The following is an 11,112-nucleotide window of genomic DNA, read 5'->3' as shown; positions in this document are numbered from 1 at the left end:
TTTAATAGAACAAAGTGTTCTTGCATTGAGGGAGTACTTGAGTGGAGGCCCAATGTCCATCTGCTACCTTAATACTAAACCTATGAATATATGCACATAGATCTATTTCCGCGTCATATGTAAATATATTTAAATAGGTACATGCCTGCATTTAGACTTTTATAAGTGCCATTTGCCTCCTAGTTCTTTCTTCTCTTTCCTCTTGTCCCACTATCATGCTCAGCTTTCATTTGGGTCAAACAAAACTTTTCAATGGGCCCCTATTACACAATTATCCAAGTGGCTAATCCTATTATCTGGGAGGAAACACAGATGTGTGAGTATAAAAAGTAATGATTTCTGTAGCCTCATCCCGCCTCATATCCTTTCACATTTCTTCCTTTCTCGACTGGATTTACTGCCGAGGACCATGTGCCATCATCCCTACCCACCTCAAACTTTTTCCAGGTTTCAAAATTCGGACCATCAGACGTCAACTTCTCTGTAAACTTTCTGGTCCACACCATTCTCTCAAATAGCGCTTCATTTCTTGGGTGGGGGGCGAGGAAGCTGTTCAACTCACTGCATTGAGCGGATGCCAACTCACAGTGACTGTAGAATAGGTCAGAACTGTCCCGGTGGGTTTCTCAGACCGTCAGTCTTCGGGAGAAGACTTCCTCCCACAGAGCACACCTTTGAGAACACAGTGCGGGCTGAAAAGTTTACAGTGAAATTGACCTCGTCGGAATTTTGGAAACTAGGGGGTGGGGAAAAGTGGAGCTCTTCAAAGGAGATCAAACGTATTGAGTTCTCTGAACAGCACACAATAGTAGCTCGATAAATGCCTGTTAAATTGAAATGAATTCAATTCAGACTGTATCAAGTCCAAATTATTTACTTACTTTCCCCAAATTACTTAATTTCCAGGGATCCGGTTTGAAGATATGCAGGCTAAATTCCGGTTATCGATTTTCTTCATTCAAGTATGTATATTGAGTACACGACTAGTTATGACTTATAAGTCATATGACAGGTGACACCGTTGTATTCTTTGGCTGCGACTTCGGAGTCCAAAGCGAAATTGGGTGCTGGTTTAAATGTGAAGACTCACCTTTCTCTCGCTCTAAATTTTGCAAACCGGCGACTCGGGGTCACTTTTCATTGCCACGCCCTGCTCCTGGACAGCGCAGTCTTCCCGCGGAATTCCAGCTCTGCGACGCCGCCGCGGTCTCCGCTCCCCGCACGGGAGCTGCCTCTCTTAGCTTTCTTCTGCGAAACGCGAGGGGCACACTGCCAGGCGTGAGTGACGTAAGCTAACCGACAGGCCCACGCAGGGGGAGCGACAGTCACCGAGCGCCGCGCGCCGCGCCCCGCCTCCCCGCGCCGCGCCCCGCCTCCCCGCGCCGCGCCCCGCCTCCCCGCGCCGCAGCACGGGCCCGCCCACCGTCTCCAGACCGCCCAATCGACACCGACGCGACTCCGCGGAAGGCCGGAGAAGGCGTGGTTAGCGCGGCCGAACGGCGAACGGCGGTTCACGTCAACGCGCTGACGTCATGCGTCTACGCTGGGGACGCACCTGTCGGGCGCCCGAGCCCTGCTGCTTCCCTTCTCCTGCTGTGGGTTAGGGCCGGTCTGGTCCCCAATCCACAGCCCCTTACTTAGTGTCGCAGTCCGCCCACGCCCCGGATTCGGGCTGGGTCTTGAGAGAGGCGGGGAGGGGGTAGTGGCGGTTGGAAAGTCATCGTACTTCTCTGTCGAGTTGGATCATGGATTTCTGTTTTAGCCCTTTAAGTGGGAAGTGAGGTCAGGGATTTTTATTTTTAATTTTCGGTAGAAGCAGATTGACATCAGGGCCCTCCGAACCAAGAAGGATTTAACTTAATGCTGCTCCCGTGTTTGAAGGAGGACAAAAAAAAAAAAAAAGTCCCACCTGGCAAAAATTTCGTAACGTCTTCAGTAGAAAACACCAGGTATCTTTTAAATCGCGATAGCTATCGTTGTGTGTCAAGGCTGCATTAAGCGACGCTCCCAGGGTAGCTAGGTTTTAGGTCTGAAACAGATGCAGAATCCAAAGGCAGCGCAAAAACCAGCCATCGATTTTGCTATGCCTCTGAGCAGCGAGGTGAGTGAGTTACCTTGTACGAGCGAAGGTTCGGATTTGGGGTCAACTCGGAGACCAGTGCTTGCACCGGGCTGTCTTTTATAACCGATGCTAAAACCACCCTGATGATGTAGAACTTGTGGACCTTCGTCGAAGAACGTTTGAATAGAATGGAAATAGGTTCCAGGGAAAGGTTAATTTCTAACTCCAAGAGTGGGTTTTATTCTTCCTAAATTTACCCACATGTAAAGTTAATATCCAGCGTTTCTATCATTAGCTTAGGTTTATGTATGTATATGAAATAATTTTCGTGTGTTTATATAATAGTTGCTTGTTTTGATCTCAAACTGTTCGGCTGAGGCAGCTCATAGAATCTCATAAATGTGCATATTTGTATCGCCTGTACTTTAGATCGTATATATTTTAAATGGAACAAACAGAATTGCACATACATAATGCATGTTAGAGAATGAGATTTCAATTTTTTCTGGGAGGAGTCTTGTTTATAAGAATTGACTCAACAGTGACCATACCTTTTATAAATCTATGTGTGTGTATATGTCACTCAGAACTTCAGTTCGGCAAATAAACTCTTTTGAGCTCTCTGCTTCAGTGACAACAGCATCACCGTGGCCCACTGGGTAACTGAAGTCTTTTCAGAAGTGCTTTTCCTTTCATCTCTTAGAAGATTTTTTTCTTGAAGAAGTGTATGGAAAGAATTGAACGATGTCGATTTTACAAACCGTTGTGAATCACTAAAATAGTATCTCCACAGATAAAGAATATAGATGCCTGTTAAACGCTTATATAGAGTTGGCTTTTGCTTTATATAGGTATTGCTGCTCCTGACTTTTCTTTATGATTGAAAATCATGTAAGTGACCTGTAGGTATTTTCTCCAATGAAGGAGGCAGAAAGGACCTCTGGGCCAGAGGACTGTTTCCAAGGAAGCTCTGGCTGGTAGAAAGAGTCATCCTTGTAGGATCCATCACAGATCATGTCCTCAAAGAATGATATTTTGCTTGAAAAACAGGTTATTTTGTTTAAGAGATCAGTATCAATGTATGTAATACTTGCATTTTTTTAAAACTTTGAAATTTTAGCATTTAAAAAAAATCATAAATAGCTCGTTTGGAATGTAATTGTTAAACCTGGCTTTGTATCTACACAATTCAGAAAACAGATTTGCCGAGGTTTTGGATTTATGTTAGAAAGTTGGCCATTTTCCAGGTCATGTGGGGATGGATTTTCCATTTCCTCTTGTGACTTGTTGAAGATAATTTTCAGACCACAAAGGAAGGCAGATATCTGTGGTGGGTCAGATATCAAAGCCCTATCCTGTGATCTTCTTTGGCACACTGTTACAGCTTTGTAGAACTTTTCAGCTTAATTTCTAGCCAGGATTGTCAGCAGGGATCGAAAATATTTAGTCTGTTATAATAATTGTTAATATTTATTGAGTGTATGTTAAGAGTTCTGACCCAGCCTGTGTGATTTCAGAGTTCTCCCTCTTAATGACTGCAAGTTAGGCAAGTCAATATTTGACAATGGGACACATGGAACAGGTTTATTTAGTTTAATTATCAAGGTAATATAAAATTACAGAAACGCTGGAAGATGGAGGTTTAAAAACAAACAAACAAACAAACAAAAAACTGAAAATGTAGACACTTATTTATAACGTTACTACCCTAACACACTTTGTTTCTGTATGTATGTATACATAAACATTGTAGCTGCAATTGATTTTGATTTTTAAAGAGAAATGTTCTTCCGTGAAATATAAAGTCGGAAAGATCCATGAAGGGAAAGATCCTATTGGCATTGCTGATAAATCTAGAGATTTGCTCTGCGAATTTGACTGGAATGAACTTAAAATTATTCCCCAACCTTTGGGGATCAAGTTTTCAAAAGTCTCAGCTATCTTTTTTTTATTACATTAGTGTTTACCCTTTATTCTTTTTTGTAGTTCAAGCCTTCCATTTGCATTTAATTTTAATATCATTTTAACAGTTTAACAATTTTGACATTTAAGTTTGAATGGCTATGAAAACTTAGTAAGTCCAGAAAGTTTTCTCTGGAGTAGAGAGCTATTTCTTTAGACAATGCAATTCATTGTTTTGTTGTCATATCCAGTGTAAAATGACAATTTGTTAAAATAATTTTCTCACCATTGTGCTGACTCTGATCTAAATTTCATACTATTTCAAAACCCTATGGGTCTGACTAGGAGCTCATGTGGCAGACTGGGTTATGTGCTGGGCTGCTAACCCTAAGGCTAGCAGTTCAAAGAAACACCAGCATTCCAAAGGAGAAAGATGAGGCTTTTGACTTCTGTAAAGATCTACAGTCTTGGAAACCCACAGGGTCAGTTCCACCATGGTCTGTAGGATCCCTATGAGTCGGGATCCACTCGATGGCAATGAGTTTATTTTTCATTATTTATTTTTGGGTGAGTCTAATGAACAAACTTCCACCCTTCTTTGTGTTTGATCTTGATCTTTTGCCTTTTAAAATAAACCCTATTGCATATACATCTTTTATTTGTGATAACTTAATTTGGTTCAGGAAAGTAGGTGGAATGCAGTAATTTACTTAGCAAATCCCTCTTCACAATAGTTTTTTAGTATTTTTGTTCATATCACCAAATGAGAGAATATGCATTCATAATTTTACAGCATTAATGATAGAAATCAGTAACCCTGATGTAGAGTAGATCTTTTCAGATTTTGATTATATTTATAGATACTTTGTGCAGTAACTAAATCTGAAGGAAGAAAAGTTATAAAACTAGTTAAAAACCTGATTACTGTAGCAAGAAAAAACTATGTTGCTTTTACCATGGGAACTTTTCAATTGAACCCTCCTCACGTGTTGATGTATTGTAGACTACCTTCAGGTCCAGTGGTAAGCAATTACCTTTGTAATCTGTCTTTTCCGATGTTTGTGTACTTGAGTTTCTGGATACTCTCTCTTTAGTTATATTTGAACTATTACATTTCTTCAGGTCTGTGTCTATATATTTTATTGTGAATGTTTTTCCATATAACTACCACCCTTAATGTTCTTCTCAATTTGGTATATTTTAAACGCACTGGAACATTTAGAATATTAAAAAGATGTATACTTGGTGCTTTACTGAAAAGTTCATTATTTTAAAATAATGGTGTAATTGTTTTGTGTATAGTTAATTAGTATTAATTAGCAACTAGGATTGCATAGTTTTAATGTAGCCCCTTTTCCCTCTGCTTTGCTTTTTAGTTACATGGTTAGGTAAAGGAGAAAAGTAAGCATTCTTTGATATGAAACCAAATGGAAAAAAGAATATAGCACAGAAGTATTGCTACAGGGTTCTAGTTCATACGTGCACCGGTTTATTCCAAACAAAACGTGTACATGTGTTTCTGTAATCAGTAGATGGCTGCAGCCAAGTTGTCTTGGTGATACATTGTTTTAATTTCATTTGGTCCCTTAAAAAACAAAACAGAATGGTAGAACAGCAACTTCAAGGATATCTGCTGGATCAACTAAATTCAAGGCAGAGATCCGCTTGGAAGGTCATGGCAACTGTTTTTACACATTTTCATTCCGAAGGGGTAATTGTGGTAGACTTGTTGTAAGGATACAGAATGATCAATAGGACTTCTTAGGAAGACTTTTTAGGTAAATGGAAAACTGCATTGGTAAGAAAAAGGTCCAGAATGTCATGCCAAGAAAATCTTTTTTATTACTACAATATACCTGCTCATTAAAAAAAAATTTTTTTTTAATTTAGGGTAACGAGGGCTGTCCTATGAGAATTTTGTTGGGAAACCTTACTTCATCCACTCTGCCGCCCTGATTGTGCCCATTAAACTTTTTTGCTTTTGGTTCCTAAAAGGAATATGATTTGAGTCCACTGAGAACGCCAAAATTGCTCTTTCGACATAGTATAAATCAGACCGTGAAGAATTCTTTGGGGGAGGAGCCAATTAGCTGGAAATATTGACTTCAGAAGTGTACAGACTTGATATGTAGAGAAACAATAGCTTCATATTTTGATATTTTTGTTTAATAAAGGTTTCTGTGACTTGGTAGGGATATATTTTAAATTTACTCGTATTCTTAATGAGGAAACAAGGGAGACCTGATATATATATATATATTTCAAAAAGTTTATGGAAAAATGGAATTGTGAAACATAATGGAAGTTTTCTGTGAACTTTTTGAAGCCACTTGTATTTCCATTCGAATATCTTGGGAACATCACATAAGTAATATGCCCTACTAACCCCTTCCCACCTTATTGTGTGTTACCACTGCGCTGCCCACCTTATAGTGTGTATAACCTTCCCACCTTACAGTGTGTTACCATTGAGCTACCATTGAGGTACTCATTGTACCGTTGTGCAGTTACCATCGAGCTGCAATTCAAAACCATCAGCGCTCTGTGGGATAAAGATGAGACTTTCTAATCCTGTAAAGAGTTACAGTCTCAGAAACCCATAGGGCAGTTCTATCCTTTCTGATGCTCACTCCTCAGTATTTAATGTTATAATTTATAAAGATAGTGATGATAAAAGACAATAATGACAATTCAAGAAACAGAACAGTACCCGCTGATTTCCATCAGAACTGATTTAGGATGGAGCCATTGGCACAGAACCCTGCAGGTGGTCGGAAACTACCAGTAGGAGAATGAAGCATGTTTCAGTCCTCCCTTTATCTTGTGTTTTCCCTGTGTATATTCCTCTGTATGATGTATCAAATGAGTTACCACTGGTTCAACTGCTCTTATGACATTGTATCTCTCAAGTTTCCACATGTGAACCTTTCAAGTCTATTATTCCTAGTCTGTAATGGGCTGTCTCTATGAACTGTGGAGCAGGGGGCGGAGTGGTTACATGGTGGGCTTCTGTGGGGGAAAGGGGAGGCTTTCTGTTCTTGCAGAGTTAAGTCTCGGAAACCCACAGAGCAGTTCTGCTCTGTCCTATAGGGTTGCTCTGAGTTGGAATCCACTTGATGGCAGTAAATTTGAGCCTGAGTTGGAGCCTACTCTACAGCAATTAAGTAAGACTAGTTTTTACTCATGTCACCAAATTATGTTGAACTCTTCGTATTTATTTTGAACAAGTAGGTAGACATAAAAGCCATGCTCTTTAGGAGTAATACTGCTTTCAGAGTATAGACAATAAGAACAAAAATAAATTTGTTTACTTCTTTTAGAAAATGAAAATCAATACCTACAATCTCATTTTTATGACCATGGACTCAGAAGATTTAAATTTTAGGATGATAAAAGGATATTAAATGATAAATTAATATTAAACGGTGAGGTAAACTAACTACTGTTTGTGTTTTCCATTATAGTATTAATTTTCTAAACTTGTACTTTGCAAGATATTCAGAAAGGATAAATGAGTGTCTAATACAAATTCTCTCTTCCAACTCTGATGCTTTAGCCTCCCTCTTCTTTGCTCTGTGGGCAACCATTGTTACCACATTTTTGGAAATCCCCCCAGAAAGAGTCTATGCGTGCATAAGCAAGTGTGCATTATTTCCCCTTTGTCTCTTTTTGTAAAAATGAACAAGCATGAAGGTCAGCATGCTATAAACAGTTCTGTATGCGTTATGTTTTTAACTTAATTCTGGAGTTTGTTTTATGCTGTTACATAAAGAAACTCTTCGTTTCTTTTTTCCCCCAGCTGCATAGTGAGAATGAAATGATTACTAATTCCTGGCACAATAGAATTAACTGTTGGTACAGTGAATGAGTGTACTATTTTTTAAGACGAAAGAATTACGGATTTCTGTCTGATAATCAGCTAGAGGATTTTAAGTATGCACTAGGAACATGCTAAACATATTTCCTCCCCTTCCTTCAGGTAATCTGCCAGCTCCATGGAGTCTGAGCAGCTGTTCCACAGAGGCCGCTACAGAAACAGCTACAACAGTATCACCAGTGCGAGTAGCGATGAGGAGCTTTTAGATGGAGCAGGCGTTATTATGGACTTTCAGACTTCTGAAGATGACAATTTGTTAGATGGTGATACGGCAGTTGGTAAGTTCGGCGTAACAACTCTTAATCTTTTCCGTCATGGATCTCTAATACATCCATTGCTTTATGGACGTTTGAGTGGTTACTTTGGGCCCTCACTTCTGGTAGACTTTGTTAATTTTAATTGAATGGTGGACATTGTTTACAAAAATGTTGTACAAGCTCTGGAAGCTGGTCTCTTTATCAGAATATATGTAATTGTTTTTCTGGCAGGTGTGCAGATTTGGAAGGTCTCACTTGTTTGGGGTAAATGGTATGTGTTTGACCACTCACTTAAATGTTGGTGGTTTTAACCCACCCGTGTCACCATGAAAGAAAGGGCTGGTGATCTGCCTCCATTTAAGATTACGGCCAAGAAAATCAATCCTCTCGAATCAGGATGCTCTCGATTACGATGGGTTCCGCTTTGGCTTACGTAGACGTGCAGCCAATTGGCTTGTTCTCATCCAGGATTGAGAGAACTCGCAGCTGGATTTCAGACTTTCTGAGGACTGATCTACTTTTGGCTCTTCCATATTTTTAAAGGATCACCCTTGAGGTTTGAACTGAAAGCTTGGGGTTTTAAACTAAGGCGCTTGTGCTCTGTTGGACAGAAACAAGTAGTTTTGGTCTTTCTGGCATCTTGAGGTTGTGGACAGTTTTGCCATCCCGTGGACAACAGAATGAAACATTGCCAGTTCCCGTGCAGCGCTCACAATGGTCCCCATGTTTGCGCTCATTGTTGCACCCACTGTGTCCCGCCGTCCGCTTGAGAGTGCCCCTCTTTTGTGTTGACTCTACTTCACCTTCATCAGCCAGCGCTTTTCCTCATCACTTCCAGCAAGCCGAGTGTGTCATCTACGAATGACCGGTTGTTAATGAGCTTTCCTCCAATCCTGGTGTCACTTTCTCCTTGGGTTATTTGCTCAGTCTAAAGACCGAGTAAGTATGGTGAAAGGATTCAGCCCTCGACACCCACCTTTCCTGGTTTAACCCCTGGTTCTGTTGGGATGACTTCCTGTGGCCTGTGTACAGGTTTTACAGGAACCTGATGAAGTGTTCTGGAATTCCCATTGTTGGTAGTGTTACCCATAATTTGTGATTCAGATGTTGCAGAATCAGTGAAACACAAGTATACATCTCTCTGATATTCTTTACTCTCAGCCAAGGGCCCTCTGACAATCAGTGATGATAATCTTTATTCCTTATTGATGCAGTTGAGGAATTAATTATTAGTACCTCAAAGAGGGAAAGAAATAGCTTTTTCTTATCCACATGATAACAACCTTGGAACCCCTTAGCACCGTGGCTTTCTAACTTTTGTCTCTTGGAAGGAGCCCCGGTGGTGTGGTGGTTCCGTACTGGCCTGCGCGGCTCCCCAAGGTCAGCAGTTCGAAACTACCAGCAGTTCCTCTGGAGAAAGACAGCGCTTCCAACTCCCATAGAGTTACAGTCTTGGAAACTCAAGAGACCGTTCTACCCTGTCTTACAGGGTCACGGTGCGTTTCCACCCACTCGATGGCAGCGAGGCTTTTATTTTTGTGTTTTGTCTGACTCCATGAGATTATCCAGATTGTACTTTATGCTGGGCTGCTCTCTCCGTCACTCTGTTTGTGCATCAGGAAATGACTGAAGAGTGGTAGATTTACCTCTCTGTGTTTTACTTCTTTTCAGAGTCTTGCATCTCAAGTTCTAGCTGCCTTGCATATGCTCTGATTTCCCCCCATCCCCAACCTGTATATTTTACTCAAGCTGGAGCCCTGGTGGTGTAGTGGGTATGTGTTGGGCTGCGATCCGCACGGTCAGCAGCAGCTCCACTGGAGAAAGACTGGGCTTTTTTTAAAAAACTCCCTTAAACAGTTACAGTCGTGGAACCCACAGGGTATCCCTGAGCATCAGCATTGACTCCATGGCAGCGAGAGAGATTGTACTCAAGGAGCCCTAGTGGCGATGTTTGGTAAACGATGACTGCTCAATGCTTGTAAAGCCAGTGGTTCAAACCCACCAGCTGCTCTGCAGGAGAAAATGGAGTCTGTCTGCTCCCATTACAATTTACAGCCTCAGAAACTCTATGAATTGGAATCAACTCAATGGGAGTGGGTTTTGTTTTGTTTTTATTATTTTACTCAGCGTTTATAATTGTTTTTGTTGGTCTGATTGCTTTGATATTTCATTTCATTCTAGCTAGGATTTGAAATCCCAAAGCTATAATTTAAGAACAAATGTATTTTTTTCCTATTGTTAATAGTAATTTTCTGTCTTCATCATTAATTATTCCATAATTTACATGCCTACATTCATAATTTGAAAAATTATAAAAAATAAAATTTGTAAATTGAAAAAGTGTAATTTAGCAGTTTTTGTTTTGTTTAGTTTAGATAGTTCTTTGACCCTTAGCTTGCTATTGAGTTATGACTGATGTGACCTCATCTGTTATAAAGTAGACTGATCTCCCGAGGGTTTCCTGGCTAATTCTTTTCAGTTTGTAGAGAAAGTTTGGGTTTAGCCCAGATGGTCTCTGTCAAACGTACTCAGTTACCTTATTTTTCATCAGTGATGATGGTCCTGGAGTTTGCATTTTGCCACCCCTTGAACAACTGTCTCAGAAGCTGGTGCTGTGTAGCCACATAGTTCACCAATGTTTCAGTAGCAAAATGTAAGTAAGATCCAGAGAGAAGGGTATTAGATTAATATAGATGGATCTGGCATTCCTTCCACATCTCCTTATGTCCTAGCATCACTCTCTCCCTGGGTATAGAAGGTTCTCAGCACAGGGATCCTGGGCTTAAGAATGTGTTTCTCCAGCGCTTCAGGTTGCTCTAATCTCTGCTCATTTTTTCAATCTCCTTTAATATCTCAAAAGATATAACTTAGTCTTGAACATAACTGTCCCTGATCCTTTTTTATTAACATCACAGAGATTAGGATTTTTAAAAATCGCTTTATTAGAGGTTTATACAACTCTTAGCACACTCCATACATACATAAATTGTGTAAAGCACATTTGTACATTCATT

The 11,112-nt window shown here is 40.3% G+C and overlaps 1 protein-coding gene across 4 annotated transcripts in view; it reads left to right on the top strand.

The window, feature by feature from the left end:
- Positions 1 to 1,584: 1,584 nt before the first annotated feature.
- Positions 1,585 to 11,112, top strand: part of CLCN3 (chloride voltage-gated channel 3) — a 91,590-nt gene continuing 82,062 nt past the window's right edge. For 2 of the 4 annotated variants that reach the window (XM_004696116.3, XM_045286880.1), the window contains exons 1-2: positions 1,585 to 2,101; positions 7,944 to 8,119. In XM_004696116.3, coding sequence (XP_004696173.1) covers positions 7,960 to 8,119 — 160 coding nt within the window. In that variant the 5' untranslated portion in view covers positions 1,585 to 2,101; positions 7,944 to 7,959. The remainder of the gene's footprint in view (positions 2,102 to 7,943; positions 8,120 to 11,112) is intronic. The other 2 variants (XM_045286879.1, XM_004696118.3) reach the window with 2 other exon arrangements.

The sequence above is a fragment of the Echinops telfairi genome, unplaced genomic scaffold (assembly GCF_000313985.2).
Source record: "Echinops telfairi isolate 266 unplaced genomic scaffold, ASM31398v2 ScPeMD7_9;HRSCAF=40, whole genome shotgun sequence".
NCBI classification, from domain to species: Eukaryota; Metazoa; Chordata; class Mammalia; order Afrosoricida; family Tenrecidae; genus Echinops; species Echinops telfairi.
Note: the sequence above shows the minus strand (reverse complement) of the source record. Positions and strands in the feature narration are given on the sequence as shown.